At 37.5% G+C, this 26,076-nt stretch overlaps 1 protein-coding gene across 2 annotated transcripts in view; it reads right to left on the bottom strand.

Annotated features, from left to right (window-relative positions):
• Positions 1-25,876, bottom strand: part of LOC106064633 (palmitoleoyl-protein carboxylesterase notum1-like) — a 53,646-nt gene extending 27,770 nt beyond the window's left edge. Inside the window, exons 1-4 of one of the 2 annotated variants that reach the window (XM_056033921.1) lie at positions 25,458-25,876; positions 24,174-24,444; positions 21,570-21,736; positions 8,376-8,687 (exon numbers count right to left, since the gene is read on the bottom strand). In XM_056033921.1, the coding sequence (XP_055889896.1) occupies positions 8,376-8,687; positions 21,570-21,604 (347 nt within the window). In that variant the 5' untranslated portion in view covers positions 21,605-21,736; positions 24,174-24,444; positions 25,458-25,876. The remainder of the gene's footprint in view (positions 1-8,375; positions 8,688-21,569; positions 21,737-24,173; positions 24,445-25,457) is intronic. The other variant, XM_056033920.1, reaches the window with a different exon arrangement.
• Positions 25,877-26,076: the final 200 nt, after the last annotated feature.

Genomic DNA, 26,076 nt, shown 5'->3' with positions numbered 1-26,076 from the left:
AAGAGCTGTCTTCGAGTCCGAGGAATATCGGGGAATACAGTATTTCCCGTGGCTGTGCAGCCCCAGCTGTGGCCTACATATTTTGCCTTATCCAGGGCAAGCATAACCATTGTCCGCAGGTGGTCGATTTAGATTTTCTTTTCGTCGTCTGCGTTTGTCATCGGCAGCAGATTGTCTTTTGATCTCGAAATAGCGTCTAACATATTTTGATAATTAAACAAGAGTCCACCTCTCTTATGCCCAGGTAACTATCTTATGTCCTGGTAATTATCTTATGCCCTGGCAACTACCTTATGCCCTGGTAATTATCTTATGTCCTGGTAACTCTCTTATACCCTGGTAACTCTCTTATGTCCTGGTAACTCTCTTATGTCCTGGTAACTCTCTTATACCCTGGTAACTCTCTTATGCCCTGGTAACTCTCTTATGTCCTGGTAACTCTCTTATGCCCTGGTAACTCTCTTATGCCCTGGTAACTCTCTCATGCCCTGGAGGAGGGGTTGCAAGGAGCCCATCGTTACCCAGAAATGGGCAAGGCTTCCTTCTGTCGTGAAACAACATTGGATCATCTCAAAGAAGCGAGAGGACTGGGCAATAACTCTGGTCGCAACGATGTCATCCACGCAGCAGTTACCTCCCTTAACAACGCAGACGACGGGATGATGATGATTTTTTTTTGTTATCTTCGGCGTTGAAGGATCTGGCAGGGTGTAGCACTTGGGGCCTCAAGCGTCATGATTTCCTGATTTTATTTCCCTCAGAGCTGACTTTCAGTCTCCCATGTTTGGGTAGAGCTGAGAGACAGTAGAGGTTTCAATTCTGACTTCAAAGTAAGTAGCCAGCATCTTCTGCGTGATAGAGGAAAAAAAAACTGCTGCTAATACAGCTACTAGAGTCTCCCAGAAGTCTCGCTCTTTTTTTATAAGCTGAAAATTTAGGCTCAGGAAATCATTGTCCTATTCGTCTGTAAGGAACGATAAAACTTCTGAGAAAACAGCCACTAGCAAGGGCCGGCCTTAGAAATTTGGAGAGCCTGGGCGAAGTAAATTTGGTGGCCACAAATAAAATAGAAAAAAAATAATCGAAAAGAGATTGGTGCAAAGGACTCTAAAAAAAAATAATTAAAGAAGAACTAACGAGACTTGTCCACGTGGTTATTATTGGAGTGTACTAGGTTTTTTATTAAATTGCGTAATTTTAGTTTTTTTTTTTTAAATTCTTCTATTTCGTTAGGGAGGCACCAAATTCACCCCCAATTATGTAAGGCCGGCCCTGGGAGAACTGTGGTATCCGCCTGCAATGATGCACATGCCATCCAAGACGATCTGGTGTTATTATAAAAAAAAAAGTAATTTAATAATAACAATACAAAAGACACTTTTGATTGGGGAGAGGGGGCTGGAGGGGGGGGGGCACCGGACACATCAGAAACAAAGACACAGTGCAACACCTTTCAGGGCCGACACTTTGTTCGTGTCTTTGAAAGAAATCTTTCATGTCTTTCGTACAAGCAGTAGACGTAACTACATTCATCAAAGGATCTAGAGAAGAGAATTCGTAGTTTGGGCGTAACTATGATCAGTCTATAGAAGATAACCAAGAACTGGGTTTATTCTTTCATAATAAATCTGTTTTGCACAAGAAAAAGAAAAAAAAATCAGGCATATTGTGTGAACTAGGAAGATTCTACAGAAACCAAGTCCTGGGTTTATTCTTTCATAATAAATCTGTTTCGCACAAGAAAAAAAAAAACAAAAAAAAAACAGGCATATTGTGTGAACTAGGGAGATTCTACAGAAACCAAGTCCTGGGTTTATTCTTTCATAATAAATCAGTTTAATACAACGGAGTGGCTTGTACAAAGAGACAAAGATCAAAATGGAGTCTGAGACAAGAAATCTCTCATCTCGGTCAAAAAGACATGAAAAGAATCCACCTCTACTTTCAAGTCTTAGACTGGAAAAGAAAAAAAAAAGGTGCTTTTCACCCTCGAGTCTTTTTCCGACGTCTGCTTATGCTTTGAAAGTAGGTCAGACAAAGTAGGTCGTTTATGAATTTCAGAATGAATGCACTATTCAAAGGAATCGTAATGGAAAATGGGTTTAAGGCACACACATTATAATACTAATTAGTTGGCTTCTAAGCTACTCTGATATCATTAAGGTACTTTAGACTGATAGCTCACACAAAACTCTCGTTTGGTTTCGCGTATTTCGGTTGTTCCCACAGAAATGAAGAGTACATCCTAGCCCAAAATCTCCCACAGGACGGCGGGAAATGACGGCGTGCAAGGTTCGAGCCCAGGACAATCCAGAGGACAGTCCGGAGCACATACCACACGACCAGGTAGCCTTCGTTTGCCTATACTTTTATAAAATATCGTAGGTGTTGTGGCTGAGTGGTAAAGCGCGTGGCTTCCGAAGCGAGGGGTCCCGGGTTCGAATCCTGGTGAAAAATTGGATTTTTTTAAATTTCGGAATCTTTAGGGCACCCTTGAGTCTACTCAGTTCTAATGGGTACCTGACATTAGTTGGGGAAAAATAAATGCGGCTGGTCGTTGGCCACATGACACCCTTGTTAACCGTGGACCAAAGGAACATGACGTTTACATCATCTGACCCATAAGTAGATTCAAACTTTTAAAGCTGCGACCTGTAGGATAACTAAAAGTGCTACTAAATTAACGGGCCCTTAAGATGAGTGCGTGTGTGTTGGGGGCGGCGGGTCTTTCTAAATCAAGTCAAAGTCTATGTCGGTGAAATTACGATGCACAGGTTAAAAGAAAACAAAATGGGAGTTCCAGAGAAGCAAAGAGAGAGACAGACAGACAGAGAGAGGGAGAGAGAGAGAAGGAAATGGAAAGAGGGCCGTAAAATTTCGAAGAAGACGTAAGACGTAATTATCTTCATTTTTGAAGTAACGTCTGTATAAGATAAGATTTGAAAAACATGCAGATAATCTGAAAGTCCATATTAACTTTTTAAATTTTTTTTTATAGTTCGGGAAAAAGTGCAATTGTAGCAGGCACTTGACTTGAATATTGGATATTCAGAACATATTTGACCAACTTTTTACATGCAAATTAATTGCACCATTTAAAAAAATTTTTACAGTCATTTATATATCTCCCAAAGTTTCTATTATTATCGCGGTAGTTCACTCATATGATCATAGTAAAATGGGAATATTAATTAAATACTTGTGAATTATGAGAACTTACAAATTTTTTTAAAAAATTAGAAAGCCCTCAAAAGAGGCAAAGAAAAGAGGCCTAAGGCCCAAGGATTTGTATGATGATAAAGCTAAAATTGAATAGCGCACATTCTGAGGTTTCCTATAAAAAAAAAAGAAAAGATTGACATAAAAACATCAGGTCAATAGGACTTCAGGCTGACCTAAATTCTGCCATGTCATTGGTTTTCCTGGCTAGCTCAGGCAACCCATTCCATGCTTTAATAGCGCTAGGGAAGAAGGAGCATTTGTACAAATTTGTCTTAGCTTATGGAACGAGGAATGTGCCTTTATCTTTGTGTCTTTGAGTATTTTATTGCATTTTGTTTTTGTATTTGAAGATTTTGGTTCAGTGTTTTATGTATAGTTGCTACTTTACTTTAAAAGATTGACATAAAAACATCAGGTCAATAGGACTTCAGGCTAACTGGTCAGCTGGTCAACGATCCAACAACATCATTAACTAGGAATAATTTTGGATCTTCGCTCTTTGTAAAGAACATAAAAAACTGATTTTGTTTGGACCACTCGCTAATGCTCTTATATCTGCGACTATGACTTTATAATGATGAACTCAGGCGAGTATATTATAATGAACAGTGTATTTGATCATGAACTATATACAACTTCTCAGTAACCTGGATTGCTCAACAGTATTATATGCTCCTATATCTGCGACTATGACTTTATAATTGATGAACTGCAGCGGGTATATTACATTGAACAGTGTATTTGATCATGAACTATATACAACTTCTTATCTTTCTTATCTTATCTTATATAATACAGACGTTACTTCAAAAAAGAAGATGATTACGTCCTACGCGTCATTCATTTAGTCTTGCATTTTAACCAATGACCTAAATTCTGCCATGTCACTGGTTTTCCTGGCTAGCTCAGGCAACCCATTCCATGCTTTAATAGCGCTAGGGAAGAAGGAGGATTTGTACAAATTTGTCCTAGCATATGGAACGAGAAATGTGCCTTTATCTTTGTGTCTTTGAGTATTTTATTGCATTTTGTTTTTGTATTTGAAGATTATGGTTCAGTGTTTTATGTATAGTTGCTACTTTACTTTAAAATCTTCTATCCTGAAGGCTTTCTAAATTGTGTGATTTTATTAAAGGTGTTACTCTAGTCAAGTCTAGTCTAGTCTCAATAATCTTGACTGCTCAACGTGGATGCGTTAACCCGTTTGTCTTGTGTGTTATTGTTATGGAAAGTATGAATAAACAAACAAAAAAAAAATAAGAAGATTGGCTGTGTTTAATTAACATCGAATCACAAACTGTCTGAATCCGAAATAATTCTGCACGTGATTCTGTCCGAATCCGAAATCCGAAATAATTCTGCACGTGATTCTGTCCGAATCCGAAATAATTCTGCACGTGATTCTGTCCGAATCCGAAATAATTCTGCACGTGATTCTGTCCGAATCCGAAATAATTCTGCACGTGATTCTGTCCGAATCCGAAATAATTCTGCACGTGATTCTGTCCGAATCCGAAATAATTCTGCACGATTGCGCCTTCAGAACTTCTCGTAACGTTTATTTTCTTGTCTTCTGTTAGTTGTAGGTCTTCTTCAGTCGTAATGACTTTAGTTCATCTCGTAAAAAACCTTTTTCATATGGCTATGTAGCCTTATTCTGGAGATACTCCCGTCCACATATATCACAGGCTAAAGTAGCTTTCGCTTTGGTGGTAGAGGAGCTAGCCATATTTGGCACGTTTGGCACGCTTCTCTTGCAGATTTGAGGCCATGCTGTTGTTGTTGTTTTTTTGTTTTGTTGTTGTTGTTGTTTTCTTTCTTGGTCACCATCTCTCTACCCATAGTGCTTGTTAAATAGAACCCGCTGTGGGAGCCCAATGAAGGAAGTGCTTCCATTACCGATAGACCATCTTCTAGCTTACGTCTCCACAAGGTCGCCACAAGGTCGCCAGGAAGAGACCTAGAATGTAATGTCGTCTGAAAGACCTAATCCGGTGAATATCTTTGAGTTTCTTGAGGAGCTCCAACAAGGCCACGTGGCTGACTTGTACAGAATTTTACAGCTGCGAATCTACACATTTTGACGCTTTACGATGAAACGTCTGCGCTTTGCATCTGAATGGGAATTTTTCGGAAGAGCATCAAACCACATTACTTATGCTAACATGCAGCTGCCTTTGTTTCTAGATCGGAGGAAGCAGCGAAGATTTTGTCGAATATTGTAAAAAAATAAATTTATGCATTATTTAAAGGCGTATTCCAGTCGGGAAGTTGTTAAAGTAGATGCAGTCTCAGGCAGGCTAGAAGAGTAAAGAAGTCCCTTCTGACAACGAAGGTAGAATAATATGGCCAGCAAAATGCCCATCCAACCATAGTTTGGTGGACGTAAGGACTGACGTAGAATTTGTGTAGTACAATTGAATAGTATCTGTGTGCGTCCAGCGAGTCGGTGTAGAATTTGTGTAGTACAGTTGAATAGTTTAGTATCTGTGTGCGTCCAGCCAGTCGGTAGCTCATGTCCGTTGTAGGTCCATTGTTCTCGAGCAGTCATGTGAGACATGTGTATGTGTGTGTGTTTATACATTAGAGCTGATTCTCGTTGAATGAAGCCAAGTAACTGCTGGATATGTTGTAGGTGTTTTATTAAGTTTTGGGTCCGAGATCTTTGATCTATATCGAAACTATTGCCTTCCTTCCTTTCTGATCAATCCTAAATTAAAGAATCTGTAGCCCCGTCCGCCCTCACTTATATCCGCCCCTGGTTGCTCATTCCCATATCTCTTAGGGGTATTTTCATAATGAATGGAAAACTATAAATACTTAGCTTTTACTTGCATAGCACTGAGTACTACAGTACTGATTAGCTACAAAGTACAGAAAGTACCTGTATATAATATTAGAGTTCAGTGTTTAGAACTATAAAATACTCACTTTTGGCATATAGGCTATTGTGGTTCTAGATTGGAATAAACTTATGCAGCTTTATAACGTAGTTATGGATAATTCGATCTATGAATAATTATGAATAATTATGAATAAATTAATCTAAAAAAATTAAAACTATGTATTTAATCCCGGCTCTGTCATCTAAAAATGATGGGCATTTCATCTCCCCCCTTTTTTTTTCTTCCTCTCAAAGTGCACGAAGGTGTAACGGCTGTAAGGGGCAAATACTTTTGTTTAACCTTACGAACAACGTTTTGATTATCTCCCTTTATCTACGTGAAAAGGGAGACAAGTTTTCCCCTTGCGACCACACATACCTTTCCAAGAACATTTCAACACATCCGCATTTACTTTAGGAAAAAAACGGGAGGAGAAAAAAAAAGCATTTCTTTGATCCTAAGCTGTAAACCTGCCCCCTGTTTTTAAAAGGGGGGGGGGGGAAATAACATCAAATAAAGCGATTATCTGCCCCTGCTCACCTTCAACCTCTTGTTACAACGATGAAAGATAACCCCAGCGATGTAAACAAATAATCTCGTGCCCAAATTTTGGGCTAAAAAAAAGGGGGGGGGGTGTACATCCACGTCACGTCATAGTTACTACGCCAGTAAGTCGCAATCAGGAGTAGATCTATCGTGGGCCAAGCCGATCACATTTCATGTGCATATATATAATACGTGGATATAATAAAACGGGATCTCAGAACATTGATACTGACCATTGGGAAGACAAAGCCTTAGACCGCACTAGATGGAGAGACGATGACCAAGAAAGATATGGACAGTAAAAAAAACATGGGCCTCAGCTCTGGAAGAAAAGCGTGCCACACGGAAAATGTCCGGCTCCTCTACCGCAAAAGCGAATGCCACCATAACCTGCGATATTTGTGGAAGGGAGAGTCTCTCTAAAATAGGGCTCCACAGCCATATGAAAAAGTGTTCGAGATGAACCATAGTCGTTCTACGACTGAAGGAGGCCACCAAATATAGTTTAATATAGTTTAATATAGGCTTTATTTGCGCAAGAAACGCTTCAATGTAACGCATAACGGAGCAATGATAAAGATCTTTCCAACTTAAAGTGACCATCCTTAGCGACACTGTTTAGATCAAGAAGTGTAACAAGGTGTCCGATGTCCCGGGTAGATAGTGACTAAAACCTAAATTGAGTCATCCATTATGTATTGTGTATTTGTAATCTTTTGTTGAATACACTGTACACCGACAGGCGATAAAAAAAAAGTTGGGTTTTTAACTTCATCAAGATTTCGCTTGAGAAGAACCAACCTCTATAGCTGAAAAAAGTTGTTTTTTTTTAACCTCATCAAGATTTCGCTTGAGAAGAACCAGCCTCTATAGCTGAAAAAAGTTGGGTTTTTTAACCTCATCAAGATTTCGCTTGAGAAGAACCAACCTCTATAGCTGAAAAAAGTTGGGTTTTTTTAACCTCATCTAGATTTCGCTTGAGAAGAACCAAACTCTATAGCTGAAATAGAAAAACTTACAGCTTGACAGAATCAGAAGCCAAGTGTAACAAACTCATTTTACATAATAGAAGCCAACACTACGGAGGCGACACTTATGGTTGACACCAACTGTATGCTTCAAGGTCTTAAGAGATGTGTGAACAGGAAATATTATTGGTTATGCGAGTATTCAAGTTTTGAAATAGAAGATTGGAAAATGAAAGGGAGTTAATTAAAAATGAAAACGTGTTTATTTTGTTTGCTGTTTGAGAAGTTTCTATTTATAAACATATAAAAGGGGAGACGATCATAAATTGGGGTCCTACAGTTAATAAGTATCAAGCTTCATATTAAATACCTTTGTGAATCTTTTTTTTTAAATAAGTAATATTATTGTTAATAGTGTGTATTCAACAGTATCGTCATTTCTACTTGAAGAATGAAAGTGTTTAATTTTGTAAAGTACAGGGATAAGAGTCTATTAAAATTTAGTGGTGGCGGCCCATACTCCAATAGGGGTGACGGTCTGTAAGTAAGTAAGGTTAAAGGCAAATATGTGATTGCATAAAATAGATATCAGTTATTCACTTAGACAAAAATCTCCGGCACATTTTTGATATTGGGTCATCAGCTTGATTTTTGGGGAATAATAAGTGTTATGAATCACTCAATTCCCTCGTACTTATTGAATTACCTTATTATAAATGCGTTCCATGTATACAAAAGAATGGTAAATATTTACCCAGCAGGCGTCCCGTCATTGCACGTGACTTCCGAGTGACGCAGCAGCTTACGCTTCATGTTAGACATCTCTTTTACTCCGCAAGAGAGCGTCATTGATGCGATGTGCCTGAGGAGCCACTGCCCGCGGGTGCCCAGCTGCTGGAGTCGACCGGTGGTGTTGGCGACGCCAGGCGTTGTCTGGGCGACTGGAGGCGGGGACAGAGGCGTTGACGGCGAACTTGACATGATGGAGGAAGCTGACGTAGAGGAAAAGACAGTTGTGAGCGCCGACCATGTTCCCAGAAGAATCAGGATCCCTTCCATCATCTGCCTGCAGAATAAGACATTAGAATCTAGTGTTACGGATATAAGCAACAAGAATAATTTTGTACTAGCTTTAACAGCCCGGCCTTTCCCAGATCTAAAAAACGAAAGTTTTTCTGTGACTGATAGATAGATAGATAGATAGATAGACAGACAGGCATATATATATATATATATATATATATATATATATATATATATATATAGAGAGAGAGAGAGAGAGAGATAGATAGATAGATAGATAGATAGATAGATAGATAGATAGATAGATAGATAGACAGACAGAGAGACAGAGAGACAGACAGACAGACAGACAGACAGACAGACAGACTGATAGATAGATAGATAGATAGATAGATAGATAGATAGATAGATAGATAGATAGATATAGATAGACAGACAGACAGACAGACTTCAGACAGACAGACTGACTGATAGATAGATAGATAGATAGATAGATAGATAGATAGATAGATAGATAGATAGATAGACAGACAGAGAGACAGAGAGACAGACAGACAGACAGACAGACAGACAGACTGATAGATAGATAGATAGATAGATAGATAGATAGATAGATAGATAGATAGATAGATAGATAGATAGATAGATAGATATAGATAGACAGACAGACAGACAGACTTCAGACAGACAGACTGACTGATAGATAGATAGATAGATAGATAGATAGATAGATAGATAGATAGATAGATAGATAGACAGATTGATAGATATGTAGAAGGATAGATAGATTTAATCTAAATCTAATAAAAAAAGTTCTATATTAGCAGTTCAATATTTGGAAACAAATGTTGTTCTTCAATCCATGTTTATTTCACATGAAATTAGTTCCAAAATAAAAAGGCAGATGACTTGCTATTTCTCCCAGCATGTCGCGCCAAGAAGTTTCGTCTTTTTTTTTATCTAAAGTGGTGATTTTGTTCGACTTATTTATCAAGCGGATCGCTACCTGCTAGCAGTGCTACCAACCAGTCTCCATTTCCCAGGAGCTACGACCTCCGAGACATGGACACAATAATAAACCTGAAAACATGAAAGGAGGGGAAAACAAATAACGATAATATTTGTCTGGAACCTCGCAGGATGAATGCCGCGAACAGGGGAGCAGCAGAAGTACAGTACCCTAACTAGTCGTACATCTACAAAAACATGAAAGGAGGAGGGGGGGGGGAGGGAAATGGGGAGGAGGACACAGGGGCGCCGTTGTGAGAGGGTGATTGTTTTTCTCATCAGTCTAAGTACAAAACAAATAAAGGTGAAATCATTTGTTCATTTGTGTTTAAAGACATGCCACCCATTCCAGCATTTGCTTTATGACTTGACGCCGTTTAATTCTACGGTAGCGCAGGAGGGCCTGTCTGCCAGGGGGTTCTCAAGCTCTTGACGTTAGGATTACTGAAGTGGGTTTTGATAGAAAGGCTATTGAGCGTTTTCAACTTGTATTCAAAGCTTACGACTCGCGTGTAACAATGAAATCTTTGATCATTTTTTTTTTAAAGTCAGAGGCGTATCCTGTTATTTTTTAGAATGTTCTAATCATGCTCAGTGCGCTTTGGTTAAATCTCTTGTGTTTGGTAAAAAAAAATGTTGTACATGTTTCGAGTGTCTCTTTGGAGTTGAAGATACTTCCTAGTCCAAACCTCTCGTAACAACGGGAAAGGAGGGGGGGGAGATTGCAGCGTGCAGGGTTTGAGCACAGGACCATAGAGACGACTGAACGACAGTTCAGCACACATGCCTCACAACCACCATGAAATGTGGGTTAAGTGTTGTTGGTCAGTCGTTGGCCTGTAGCCTCCAGCAACTAGTACAACTAAACCGACGTAGTCGTATTATATTTGGAAGAAATAACATTAAAATAACTTTAACACATTTCTTTTGTGAACCAAGACCTCAATATAACTTTTATTTATACACAGATTCAACTTGAAACAAGATATAAATCTACTAACAATCATATGAAATGATATTTTTAAAAACTCTGACTCACGTTAAAAACACGTCTTTACTCTTTCGGGTCTCTAGATCAGTGGTTCTCCAAATTTTTTCCTTAACGGAACACTTCGCACATTCTGAGTATTTAGCGGAACATTTTGATTTTTTTTTTATAGAGAGATTAGTTCACGTAGTGGCTTACTAATTAATTATTCCAGTTGTTGGCGGAACACCTATTAAAGCCTCGAGGGACACTAGGGTTCTGCGAAACACAGTTTGAGAAACACTGCTCTAGATCGTCTCCCGTTTAACATTTGCATTACGCTAGACCCTATTGCAATTTCTCACTGCACAGCCTCCAACCAATCGCTTAACTTCTCCTTACCGTCACCTAGGAAACACACTCACTCCATAACAGTGACTTAGGGATGGAGGGATTTGAACTCTGACCCTTTTTACAGGTGGTCTAAACAGTTTAAGCCAGTCAGACACATTTTTAAAAAAAATTTAAATATGTGCGCCGTTTACCACGAACTGTCAACATTGGATTTTTCGTAACATTTATTCAGCGTTATTTTGTTAGAGACAGTCTATCATTTATTTATTTATTTATTTCCAACTCAAGTAAATTGAATATATATATAAAATGCAGCAAAAATAGTTCATTGTGAGAGATCGGCCAGTTATCTATGCATCTGTACCCAAATAACTTTCAGAGAAAACTTCAGAGAACAAATACAACATGGAGTAGTGAGATTTATAACAAACAGATTATTCAAATGTGACTAGAGTAACACCATGAGTAAAACCATTAAACTTAGAGACACTTCAGGACAGAAGAATAAAAAGTAGAGTAGCTCTAATACATACAACACTGAACTATATTTTATAACTAGAAAAACAAAACCTAATAAAATACTCTTTATATATTTATTTATTTATATTATATCGTCATAATGTGCTCTTGGAGTAATTTATGCAAATGGACCTCATTCACCAATCGTAAATAACAACATTTAGTCACGTGATAATATTGATAAAACAACGAAAAAAAAAACTGTCATGTGATAGCTATTGTGTATTAAAAATTAGATGGTAATTTGTTTGAAGAGATAGAGAATCACGTGGCTAAATGCTGTTGGTTTTGATGGCAGACCTGCGTATTATATCATAGGCCTCCTGTTTATTATATAGAAATAGGATTATAAATATTTAAGGAGCACCATTGGAATATTGATGTGGTCTCTTATGAGTTACATCCTATTCAACTAAAACATCTCACCAAGTAAAACAATCCAAAACAATAACAGTTATGAAGTCAACAACCTGAATTGCCCCCCTTCTCCTCTACAGTAAACAGGAGAACCCAGGCTGACCAGAACTCAGTCCTGACAGGAAGGGTTATAAGTTTAACATTACCAAAAAATGAATGGATTCAACAATCAAAACAAGATTTTTGATATTTTTTTGTTTTCAAAACTCTTACCAGTAATTGATACGCTTTCTTCTGTTTGAGCCAAGGTTAAAACGTGTAACATTTAGAGAGAACTCAAATAGAGTAATTGAGGACTCTTCTCTTTCCCTCCCCTACACATGTCCAGATATGTTTGCGATGCTCAAAACGACCATCATTTCTCAGGACTTATCATGATCAGAGAGAATTAGGGATAATGTTATCGAGATAACCTTTCCAGACCTCGAAATACTTCAGAGAGCGCGCCCGCTAGGGCTTACAATGGGATTCGTAGGCGATGCCTTCAGATAATCACGTGCAAGGCGCGCGAGGCGTTACATTTATGGAAGTGTGTCCGGGAGGGGGGGTGGCGCAGTCAGGTGTTACCAAACAACAAATATGGTAACTGGAGACCGAGTGACGGTAAATTAGTGAGTAGATTGGAGGAGGGGTGGCAAACACATGAAGAGAGTATGAGGGAAACTAGAGGGAAAGGGAGAGAGAGAGAATAAGTAAGGAGAGTCAGAGGAAGGAGATAGAAAGATGGATAGAAAAAGGGAAAGTGAAAAAACAAAGAGAAAGAAAGAGAAAAAATGAGAGAAAGGCAGTGAGAGAAGCAAAGAGATGTGAGAGGGAGAGAAAGAGAAAGGGAGAGAGAAGAAAGAGAGATAGGAGGAAAGAGAAAGAGTGAAAAAGAGAGAAAAGGCAAAAAGAGAAAAAGACAGAAAGTGTAAGTGAAAGGAAAAGAGTTAAATAAAGCTGACAAGAGAAAGTCAGAGAAAGAAAGGGTTGAGTGTGATGGGAGAGAGAGAGAGAAAGAAGGACAAAAAGAAACAGTAATAGAGAGAAAATGTGCTAAAATTCAGCTCAATTTGATTTCCCTTATTCTATGGCATAGTTTATGCCAGCACGTCATAGAAACATAGAAACAGATTTATCATGCAGTTTGTGTTAATTCGCATCTTCTGATGATTAAACCCACAGCCCGCGAGCTATATCCGTCGTTCCTCTGCTAATAGAAAGTTCTGCTCAGTGCGTAATGAACCCCTAGATGCTTGGTTCCAGTTCTAGCATTGTCTCGTCACGTAACACGCTTGGCTGAAATTTATATGAACCCGAGCCTAAAAAGTTTGGACAATGGTGTAATGTATCTGTGATTATGTGCAACGCTTTGTTTGAGTTGAGCTGGCCCATTAGGGCCAACCAGGAGTTTGCGTGTTACACGAACTCCCATGGCTTTATTTTTTAATGAAATAATTCTTGTTAAATGCATAACAAATCGTCACAATGATTTTACGTGTTAACTGCTTTTCAAAGAGATGGTAATGGTGAACTGCAATGTATGTTAATTTCTGTAGGAGCTCCTAATCTTTAAATATGCCCTCTTGGTGCCCTGGATGCCACGGCATGTACTTTTAGATGTGCACAAAAGCCATCTACTTGTTCTATAGAATTGGTCATTTCCTTTATTGTTGTAACGGTCCCAAATTTTGTACAAAGCTTATATCAACTCACTCTGTCTGTCCGTCTGTCTGTCTGTCTGTCTTGTTAAAGTGTGTACACGTTATTTCTCCCACACCCATTCTGAGATCAAGCTGAAACTTCGCACAATTATTCATTGAAGTAAACAAGACATGAATCAATGTAAACAAAAAGTAACCGATTAGACAATTAATTACTGGTAATTAATTATTTTGTTTAATAGCAACAAGGGAAACTAATACTCCAGTATTTATTAACAATTTTTAAGGGGACTAAACCCAACAAATTTAGCTGTATATATGAATACTGAAGTATTAGTTTCCTTTGTTGTGAAGGAGAAATAGAGTTAACAATTATTTAAGGGGACTAAACCCAACAAATTTAGCTGTATATATATATATATGAATACTGAAGTATTAGTTTCCCTTGTTGTGAAGGAGAAATAGAGTTAACAATTATTTAAGGGGACTAAACCCAAACAAATTTAGCTGTATATACTCTATTTCTCCTTCACAAATCCTCCGATCGAGTTGACACTTTAAACAATTATCTATACCTAACAAAACATGATTTAATACACAAAATAATCAATTAATTAATAGTAATTAATTAATTTTGTTTGATATCGAATAAGGAAAATAACTCGCAAATTATTGGTTTTAAGGACGGAGTTCTTTGGAAGTAGGTAAGCTTTGTTTGTTAGTCTGTTCCTTTCCTGGTCACTGAATTTTGCTTGTTTTGTAGTCTGAAAGAGCTTCGAAAGTTAATTAAAATTTGGGTTAATACATGCATGAATGACAAAAAAAATTTAAACTTAATTATTTCTTCAAAATTATTTTTAAAAAATTATTTTAATACTCCCCTCCCTCTCTTTCTCTCTTTTTTAATACATTTTTTGTTTGTCCTGGTCTAGATTCGGGTCTTAATTACGCCTTCATATTTTGGTCACCTTTGATGTGGCAAGTCTATTTCAATGGAGAAATGCTGCTCTCAGGTCGAACAGAGGAAACAACAAAGGTGAAGTGGAGGGAGGGGCAACTATGAGGTGTGATAACTTGGCTGGGAGGAAGAGTGAGGGGCGTGAGAAAAGAGGGCGAGAGTGGGGCGCCTATAACATGGAGATAGCATCGAACCTAGGGAGAAAAAAAAAAGGGGGGGGGCGGGGGTCATATTGTGAACCAGTTCACGGGTCTACAATAGACTACCGGTAGAGAAAAAGTCTTTGATCTGGCAACTAACTCGAGAGATCCGTGAAAGGAAAGAAACTCTGGGTCAATGAAAGTGAGTGACTGGGTCTTTTTTTTTCTAACTCACATTCGGGTTTTTTTGTTTTTTTTTTTGCTTCACCCGTATTGGTAGCAACCAAAAAATTGATTCGATTCAACTTCACAACTTTCGGGACCATTAGAATAGCGTTAGCGTCAGGACAGAAGACTAAAAAGCTAAAAATTAAACTAGCAATAATACATAAAACATTGGATACCTTAAAGATACCACACACACAAAAAAAGCACAATCTACAAATACCCAGAAAGACCCAGTAAGACAAATTTCCTTACGGATAATAAAGATTATTATTATTATTATTATTATTATAAAGATAAACACACATTTCTTATTCCATATGCTAGGACAAATGTATACAAGTGCTTCTTCTTCCGTAGTGCTATGGGGTTGTTCCGAATCTCTGACCTACTTTAAAATAAATCACGCGGTTATGCTCTTACACATGACCAATAATGGCAATGTCTTCCGGTGATAAGATGTAGATCTATTTCTAGTAATTGCCTACATCAATTAGGTCAACTAAATAATCATATCAATTAGTGAATTATTGTAAAATACTTTTTATTTCTTAAAGATGTATAGATCTAGACTATTTTCATTTTCCAATTACAATGGAATCAATAAGGTCATGAATGTAAACAACACAACCACGTGACATGGAAGCATTAATGTAAACAACACAACCACGTGACGTGGAAGCATTAATGTAAACAACACAACCACGTGACGTGGAAGCATTAATGTAAACAACACAACCACGTGACGTGGAAGTCATTACTGTAAACAACACAACCACGTGACATGGAAGCATTAATGTAAACAACACAACCACGTGGCATGGAAGCATTAATGTAAACAACACAACCACGTGACATGGAAGCCATTAATGTAAACAACACAACCACGTGGCATGGAAGAAATACGAACAATCCCATTAACCTTTTAATTAACACGGAAGACTCGATTAACGAATATGCGTAGGACGTAATCATCTTCTTTGGAAGGAATGTCTTAAATTCATACGATTTATAAAGAGATTTCAATTGTTAGCAATAAGTGCATAAATGTTTTGAGAATCTCTGCGCGTTTGATATACGCTTTCATACACACACACAGAATCCTCACACACACGCATACACTGTTCAAACAGAAGAAGTCAAAGCTTGCTCTATGCCCAAACTTGTTCTTCACATATCAATGAGTATAAAACAGGGGCGTTTCAACCAATGAGGGTTCCAAAGACCACAAAGGAAATTAAAAAAAAAAAAAGGGGAGCGGGGAGCACAAAGCAAAAAGAGGTAGCGCTTGTAGCCCCGAGTCGACCCTTTCTGGTCAAAACTTGAAATGAACTCTGGTCTCTGGAGAGCTGATATATCTACCTTTGATCAGGCTCAAGATTCTTTGATTCAAAAAGAAATTCTCGTCACAAGCTCAGCCATTTTTGCCCTTTTCTGCCAGCTTTTTTTTTCCAAAACGAGGCTCTCCCTTTTAAACACGAGGCTTGACCTATTAAAGTCGTTCTCTAATCGGAAAAAAATATTAGTCGCACAAAACTCAAAATTTGAATTTTGTTTCAATTAAAACGAACAAAAAAAAAGTGTCACAACGAGAAAGACAAACAACAGTTAACATAAATTTATTCATATTTCATTAACCTTTTTTTTTTCGGGAGGTATCATATGGTGTAAACTTATACTCTTCTATTTATAGTACACTTACACTTACACTAACGAGTATTTGTCACTCAAGGCGCGTTCTGTACTAACGGGCCAGTTCTCGGTTCAATAAGTGACACCAGGAAATAACGTTCAAAGTGTCTCAAACAAGCAAAATATAAAAATACTTTTAAAAATAATTTTGAGGGGAAGAACTTCACATTTACAACTATATCTCTAAAAAAAATAATTACTTATTTTCCTATTTCAACAAGATAATTCATTACCAATATTTAACTTACCAACTGGTTACCTTTTGAATTGATTCATGTTTTCTGAGTTAAAATAAAAAATTGTGTAAAGTTTGAAGTTGATACGAGAATAAATGTGGGAGAAATAACGGGTTCAAAATTTGTACCAGACAGACAGACGGAGTTGATATAAGCTTTTTAAATATGGGCAGCAGTGAATTATCACATGAGACTTTCAGAGAAAAAATTCCACAGAAAAATGACAAACCAGGACAAAATTCTACGGGAATCCTCGGAGATAAAACTCAACAGACAATACCAAACCTGAGACTCCAGATGTAAATCTCTACAAACTAATGACAAGACAAAAATCTTTGAAGCAAAAACTATAAGAAGAGCTAGAAAAAAAAAAGCTGCAGCATCAAATGTTATATGCACACCCTAAAGCCACTACCCAGTTTGAAACAATGGAGGCCGCCTAGTTTGCCTATGCCTAAGACCGGCCCTGCTGTTTATTGTTAAGTAGGAAGCAGAAAGTGGAACGCATAATTAAAAGCTATCTATCTCACCAGGAGGGTGGTTGACATCATAGCAATCAACAATGTATGCTACCCCCCTCTTCAAAAAAAAAAACAATTGCCAGGTTTGACCATTAGTAAGAATAAGAGAGAAGAGACCATAAGAGAGAATACATAATACTCTGAATACAAGGTAAGTTAGAGCCAATGAAAAGTAATGGAGTAACAAGGAGAACCACACACACAAAAAATAGTTCGTATGTCTCACACCTCGCTACAGATCGCCCTCCATAATTCCCCGCATCGCCTCCTCCGTATATCACACACAACATTTGTTTTGAATAAAAAAAAAACGTATTTCCGGTGAAGGTCAAAGATGGAAGAGCCTCAATGAATGAATTAGAAGGTGGGAATATTTTAAAAAGATGAAGCACTTATGATAGAGGAGGAAAACGAAACGGTGGGAGTGTGAACAAAACAGAGAACAGCCGTGTTTGATGTCCTATAGTTCACGTCACTATCCAATGAGTTTTATAGATTCCTCTTCAGACGTGAGCTTCGGTCGGTGACAGGAGGAGACCTTTTGATCATCTGTAATAGGTGGCTTTGTGACTGTCAGGACGACGATAGGACTGACATGTCAAAGGCCCCAAGTTCCCATCTTATCACAAGTCACTTTTAAACTAGGGGGTTTTGATCTCGTGGGATGGCTGATTAGCTCTTGGCAGGACTATCTCCTCACCACCGGAACCAGGACGTGACGTTAATGACCGTAAAATAACAACAATAATTTAACTTGACATAGAAAAGATACACTAGATAAAGATATGGAAGATAAATATAAGCATACAAAGTTAAAAATACTAAAGATGTACATATAGATATAGATATACTTAATGTATAAATGCAAACGAGATTTATACCTAAAGATATGGATAAAGATATAGATAAAAATAAAGGTACTTAATATAATATAATAAGATAATATAATAGCATCAAGACGAAGCTAAAACTAAAGATATAAATTCGATATAAACAGATATAGATAAATACCACAATAAAGATAAGATAAGATACTTAAGATAGTAGTATAGACCCGAGGATATACATATTATGATACAAATGCTAAAGATAATGAAGAAATATGGATAAAAATGCTGATACTAAGTGTTAAAACAGCTACATAGATACTTAAGATATAGGTACCGCATCCTACGGGTACCAGGTACCGGTGAAGATATCAATAAGAATAAAGATGCTCACGATTTGATTTGATTTTGATTTTAGGCATATCTGCACAATTTAGGCCTAGATGCTAACGATAAATACTAGACACAGATATACATAAAAATATAGACGTCATAAGGATATAGATAATCATAAAGATACTTAAGATAAAGATATAGAAAAATATAAAGATATTAAAGATATACTTAAAGTTACCAAGGGGGCGCGGTGGCTGAGTTGTTAAGCGCTTGGTTTCCGTACCTGAGGTCCTGAGTTCGAATCTCGATGGATTATGAATTTCGGGATTATTAGGGCGCCCCTGAGTCCACCCAACCCTAATGGGTATCTGACTTAAGTTGGGGAAAGTAAAGGCGGTTGGTCGTTGTGCTGACCACATAACACCCTGCTCGTTAACCGTTGGCCATAGAAACAGATGACCTTAACATCATCTGCCCCATAGATCGCAAGGTCTGAAAGGGAAACTTTACTTTCCTTTTTTTTACTAAAGTTATCAAATGTAGATATAAAGACAGAAATAAGATTAAATACGTAACTATCTTTGGTCAGTAAGTTAATTGATAGCTACTGTCTACTTTCTTTTAGGCTGTTCATAAAAGCCTCAACACATCGTAGATGTACCTAAGGATGCCAGGCGATCGTTTCAAAGCTTCAGAAATTGATACATTTTTAAGTCGATGATTTAACTGCTCGGCTGCCGTTGTAAAGGTTACGTGTTCAAATCCTAGTAGATTTCATCAAATTGTGAGAACATTCATAAGTCATTAAGCCTAACCAACTGACCGCTGATCTCAGCTGGGGGAAAGGTAACAGACCTTGGTTTTTGTGTTGGCTCCATGACATCTTCCTCAAAAGGTAGTCACCATAAAAGTTTCACACAACATCAGCAGCTCCAACAACTGTTATGACATGTTATGTTCGCAAAGAAGAACGAGTGGGCCGCTGTTGTAACGTAAACACTGTCCTATGATGTGTTTGAGGACTATGGGTCTGTGTGAGAGTGCTTGTTTAGGTTTCTATGTGTGCGCTCGTGTGTGAAATAGAGAAATTCGTGGGGGGGGGGGGGGGGGGGGGGGGGGGGGGGAGACGAAATTAAATGTATTAATTTCCCCACTGAACACACCCATGGTTATTAGTGTGCTACTGAACACGTCCGTGGTTATTAGTGTGCTACTGAACACATCCATGGTTATTAGTGTGCTACTGAACACGTCCGTGGTTATTAGTGTGCTACTGAACACATCCATGGTTATTAGTGTGCTACTGAACACGTCCGTGGTTATTAGTGTGCTACTGAACACGTCCGTGGTTACAGTGGCGTAGCAAAGTACTAGTGGGCCCGGGTTCAAGAATATGTTGATGGGCCCCCTTCCCTCCCCCCCCGTATGACAAATATTTTGTATGACAAAGTAATCCAGTAGTTTGTATGTATCGGTACATTTACTAAAAGACATTCCTATGCAGGCTCATGAGCTCAGCTGATAGAATCATTTAAATCCATGTTTCAGTACTGTTAAGCACAGTGAACATTAAAGATGAGTGCAGTATTTCACATGAGTACGCAGACCCAGTTGCTACCTACATATTTTGCCTCTCCTGAAGCAGACCAATCCGTTGTCAAACGGGGCTCTACTTAAGTTCGCAGTATTCGTCATTATTGAGTTGATATTGTTTATAAGGTCTCGGCAGTTTGGAAAGACTATCGCTAACCCGAATTGAAGCTTCTCCTTCGTGGTAAAAATTGAGCACAGTCTCATTTCCTATGAAGCTAAAGATGATGGTTTCCGATCTTCGCTTTGAAAAGTGTCAACTCCATTTATGACTTGGTAGATTGGACCAAGTACTGAATACTTTGGTCTAAAATTCGCTCATTTTTGGTCTTTGCTGTTAGTTATCTTCTTCCAAGCAGCCCGATACATCAACGTGTCCATGGCAACAGACGCTTTTTAAAGGCATCAATGTCTCCGTGACAATAGACGCTTTTTAAAGGCATCAATGACTCCGTGACAATAGACGCTTTTTAAAGGCATCAATGTCTACATGACAATAGACGCTTTTTTTTTAAAGGCATCAATGTCTACATGGCAATAGACGCTTTTTAAAGGCATCAATGTCTCCGTGACAATAGACGCTTTTTAAAGGCATCAATGACTCCGTGACAATAGACGCTTTTTAAAGGCATCAATGTCTCCATGACAATAGACACTTTTTAAAGGCATCAATGTCTACAATCCACCAAAACAAGAACTGGCTTTAGACGTTAGAGAGACAATGCCGACAGACATTCTCCTAGCTTTGCTTGGTATGATGGGTAAAAAGTCTCGTTCTGAGAGCTGACCACATGGTCAAAAATCAGTAGTCACCACGGACATAGAAGTGTATAGACGTATCATGCCAATTGTGGGAAAGGCATTAATGATTATGTACTTGATGAATTCTATTGGATTATATTGTTGATTTATGTGATTCCTTGCTGTCTGGACTTGCCAGTGTGTTAATATTTTATATCTAATAAATGTATCGTCTGCTATACATTGCGTCAAGTTATGAATCTACATGTTTGTTGTTATAGTATTCGATAGTAGCCATGCGCGACATTAGTGAAGTGTACACCAGTTAGCTAATGGACCTCATTCACCAATCGTAAACAAACAACATTTAGCCACGTGATTCTCTATATCTTCTATACAAAATATTTAATCCATAAAGGCTGTCTCGTGACAGGTTTTTTTTTCATTGTTTTATCAATATTATCACGTGGCTAAATGTTGTTTGTTTACGATCGGTGAATGAGGTCCATTCACAAGTACACCAGAAATAAATATAAAGCCACATAATGTAACTTTACAATGACCTGCACAACACAACTAACCTTCTCCAACCCCAACCCTGCACGCTAGCACGTTATCAAGGTCAAATCATTCTTTAGTCTCTGTTAACGTGGAACCTGTTACTGTTTATCAAGTACTATACGATATAGGTAGTGACAACTGTTGTCGAAGTAGCTTGAGTACCATACTACTAAAATTCATTGATGCTCACCTTAAATGGCCCTTGGTCAATGGACTGTTGCTCATCTTTTGACTATAGTATCCATGTCTGAAGTTTATTACAAGACACTGAAAGGGAGTTTATGGTGGGGCTTCAGTGGTTGCCATCATTATAATTGACTTATCTGTATCTAGTTCACTTGGCAACACTGTAGCAAGCTGTAATAAAACACACATGGATTATGTAAATTATGAAAACCAAGAATTTCTTAAACTTCAGACAATCAAACAAAGGAACAAATCTGTATGTAACCTCTACACTAGCACTGTGGCATGTATTATTAAAATTCTCATGAGTAATCCACTAATAAGTTATTAAAAGATAAAGTAAACTTTCAAAGTTGTTGTTTTTCTTTGGTTAGTATTATTTACCAAACTGGGTTCCGCGAAATTCTTGTGTTCCGCTAGCCCTGAATAAGTGTTTCACGAACTTTTGGCATAATTGACTAGTTGACAATCACGTAAATTAACTCTAATCTACCGTAATTATTTACCACATTCTGGTGGAATCAACGTTGGTATCGTCAATTAGGAGAGAAAGTGTTAACCTCTGTACCAAAGAAAATGTATTTATAAAAAAAATAAGTGAAAAAATGACTAAATTAAGAATAGTTGTATCAGTTGGTTAGGATCTGTTATGTATTATTAAATTTGTAATAGATCTAGACTAACAATAAATAAGCATTTATAAAAATATAAAAAAAAGGATGAATGACCTGAATTCAAACTCATGGCTTAGGCCTTCTCATGCTTGCTAAGCCAACACGGTAACCACTCTGCTAGTGGAGAGCTTATGAACATGGAAGATTGAATAGTTACCTGTTGTTTCTATAGTCTCCTCCTATTTTTCGTGATTGTCAGACGACAAACTATAAATGGGTCTAGTTCAGTTTATACCACTGCTTCAGTCAAGTACAATTTCTTTCCCTTGTTCGAGATACCCAAAGAAAATAATTAATTACCAATAGTTAATTAACTAATTGGTTAATTTTTTAATTGATTCTTGTTTTGTCAGGTAAAAGAAATAATTGTGCAAAGTTTCAGCTTGATCCGAGATTGAGTGTGGGAGAAATAACGTATACAAACGTTTGACCAGACAGAGTTAGTTGATATAAGCTTTGTTAAAAAAAAACAAAAAAAAAAACAGAAAAGTGTTACTCTAAATACTCAGAATTCACGAAGTGTTCCGTTAAGGAAACGGTTTGGGAACCACTGGATTAATTTTGGCGACTATCAAGACATGAATAGGCCTACAATTTTGGTTTTTATTTTGAAGGACTTGAAGCCAAAGTCCCAAGTTTCTAATTACAAATGATGTTTGCTGTGCATGTAGATAAGAAGAGGCTCCATTTTCTGAAATGTCTTAGATTCATATATACTGGCTGTACGTACAAACATCAGAGACAGACCTCCCCCACCCGACTCTCGCTCTCTCTTCCTTTCTCTCTCTGTCTTCTAACCCCTCTCTCTCTATCACTATCTTTTCCAAACCCCATCTCTACACCTTCATCTTGCTTACTCTCTCATTCTCAATCTCTCTACATCTCTGTAGTCTCTCTAACGTATTCTTCAACCTCTTAGTTTCTCTTTAACAATCTCTCTCTCCCGTTCTCTCTCTCTCTCTCTCTCTCTCTCTCTCCTTCTTATCTTACTCTCCCTTACTCTATTTCAACCAACTAGCATTTATCTCTCTCCTTTCTTATTCATCATTCTCTTTTTGCTTGCAGCTCTCTCTCTCTTTCTCTCTCTCTCTCTCTCTCTGTCTTTTACAAAGCGTACATAAACTCACTCCGTCTGTCTGTCTGGTACATATTTTGTACACCTTATTTCTCCCGCTTCCCATTCTCGGATCAAGTTGAAATTCGGCACAATTATTCATTGTCGAAAACCAAAATGTGAAATAACCAATTATTTAATTAATTAGTGATAATTTATTAATTTTGTTTTGAATAGAAAAGGGAAAATAAATAGTGCACTATTGAGATACACGGTAGTTACTGTGCGGTTCTTTCCATTTTTTTTTTTTATTTTTTTTTTATTTTACTTTCAGGGATCAGTCCTAATCGGTAATTTATTTCATTTGGTCCTGAGTTATAGGTCTTGTGTTATTGCAGACTACATGAATATCCAGAGTTACCAAACATATTTTTTAAGACGCTGGTCATTGCACTGGCCACGCAATGTACATGTTATCCCTTAGTGGCTTTTGACTGAAAGTGACAAATTATGCCCCGCTCACTGTCTTATCACAAAACAATTTTTATTAACAAAGTCCCTCACCTATTTTGAAAACATAATGCACCCACTTAACATACCCATACCATATCACATTTTAGTCGCTAAACACAAAAAGTACATGCATAGTCCACTAGAGAAAAAAAAAACGGAACACATGCGGTAGGTGTCCACCAAACAAACCGGAATAAGGCGTTAAGCCCCCCTACTACCCACCAAAAAAAAAAAACTATTTCGTCCTTTGAGTTTAAAAAAAAAGGTTCTGCTGCCCCACCTCAGTAACAGGTTTTCTGCTTGGCCAACGTAGATCCAATGTTCTAATCTCAATCACTCGTTTAACCCTCAAAGCGGCGTTACTCACCTTAGAAATCACCTGTTGAATGTTGCACAGAAGAGGCAGGGTAGGGCACTCTAGTTTTCCTTCAAATAAAAAAAAATAAATAAAAAACTCCACGTGAAACTGTTTGTTGTTTTTTAAAACTGACTTTTTCAGTAGAGTTAGAGCCCTTGGCTGTAGTAATCCAAATCAAAGGAGACAACTCCTACTCGTTTTTAGTGTTCAAAGATATTTGTTCTCTCCCTTAAACTTCAAAGCTTAAGAAGAAGATCCAGTTAATAGATAATAAATTCGTCTGAAATATAAAGAGAGAGAAAAAAATATAACTTATATTTTAAGCTTTTTTTAATCTTACAAAATGTGTGTTGTTTTTTTTTATTTACGATTTTACATTTTTTTTTTTAACATTTTTCCTCCCCCCCCCCTTCCCTAATACTAAGACAAAAGCACTACTTCTACAGCTAATGGGAAGTAACTGTACCTGGATCAAAGAATTAACCTTGGCAGTATCAGTTCATAAAACAAATAGACAATTTTTCCCCGCCTTCAGAAGTACGCCAATAGCAGACGACAACAGAAAGTGAGAAGCTTACAAGAGACGTTTAAAAGAGAAATTTTTACAAGGATCAAGATGTACCAGAGTTGGCAGCTGTCTTTTTTTTTTAAGTACCGGTACATCATAATAAAGATGTGTATATCTACAGTAGCATAAAATTTATCTTCAAATTGTTTTTAGTATTGTATTTTCTGATCCGCGTGCTTTTATTTTCAGAACAGTGCTATACTCCATAGTGCGTAAATATCATGTATATATATATATATATATTCTATCTGCAATTTATCTTATATAGTTTTATTGTTTGTGAATATGAATGAATAAATACACATACTCAGCTCTAGGCAAGGTCGCTATCCTTGGACTCTAGTGGCTAGATAGTAAGTGCTGGACACAAAGATAACAGCCAACTTTAAGCTAAAAGTTTAGTTCTAATTTGTGCAAAATTATTTTTTTTTTAAACTTCATTAGCACATTAGAATGTAATTATGTATCGTCCGATACACATCACAGATTAAATACTTTATCCATTTTGCTGGAGATTTTCATATTAAAAGTTAAATTTTTATTTTGATTGTTAGGCGCTAAAAAGTTAATATAAAATACTAATTGATAAAATCACGTTGCAATACTTCCGTATTATGTACGCCGGATACACCAAACTAGTTTCTATTTACGGATTAGCTTCCGAATCGCCAATTTAAAAAACAAAAAAAGCGAAGAATTTGTTTTAGATATAGATAATATTTTACCACTTTGAACTCCGATCTAAAAGAATATCACCAAACACAATACAAACTAGACAAATCCAGGTCCTCAAGAATGAAAACAAAAAAAACAAAATTGGCTTCGTATGAACTCTTCCAAAAAAGAAACCACCAAATCTGGATTAATGAAAAGTTGCGCTCACGGTCGGCGGATCCAATCTTTCGTCCTTTGTTAGAGTTATCCACACACACACACACAAAGCACTTTTACGAATAGTAAGCTTTTGATACGATGCACAGCAGCTCTATTTAAGAGATTTGTGATAGTGTTATTTATATCTATTTCCTTGCATTCTTTGCAGTTAGTTTTTTGTTTCTCTTCCCCTTTTCAATTTTCCCCCCCGCTGTGTTTTTGGAACGCGCAATAATAAATCCAAGCAAAGGGACAGAACTCAACTTCTCTACTCGACATATGAGCCCAGGCCAATCACGTGGTGTCTACCTCTTCTCTGATCTCCGCCAGACCGCCAACATCAAAGCGAATTCGCCGCTGCTGCGCTCTGAGCACAGGCCTAGACACAAAAAAAAAAATCTAGAGGGGAGTCGAGGGGCTAGTCGGAAAGGGGGTTAAAGGGGGGGGGGAATCTTTTCTACTATTTCTTTC

The sequence above is a fragment of the Biomphalaria glabrata genome, chromosome 6, assembly GCF_947242115.1.
Source record: "Biomphalaria glabrata chromosome 6, xgBioGlab47.1, whole genome shotgun sequence".
NCBI lineage: Eukaryota > Metazoa > Mollusca > Gastropoda > Planorbidae > Biomphalaria > Biomphalaria glabrata.
Note: the sequence above shows the minus strand (reverse complement) of the source record. Positions and strands in the feature narration are given on the sequence as shown.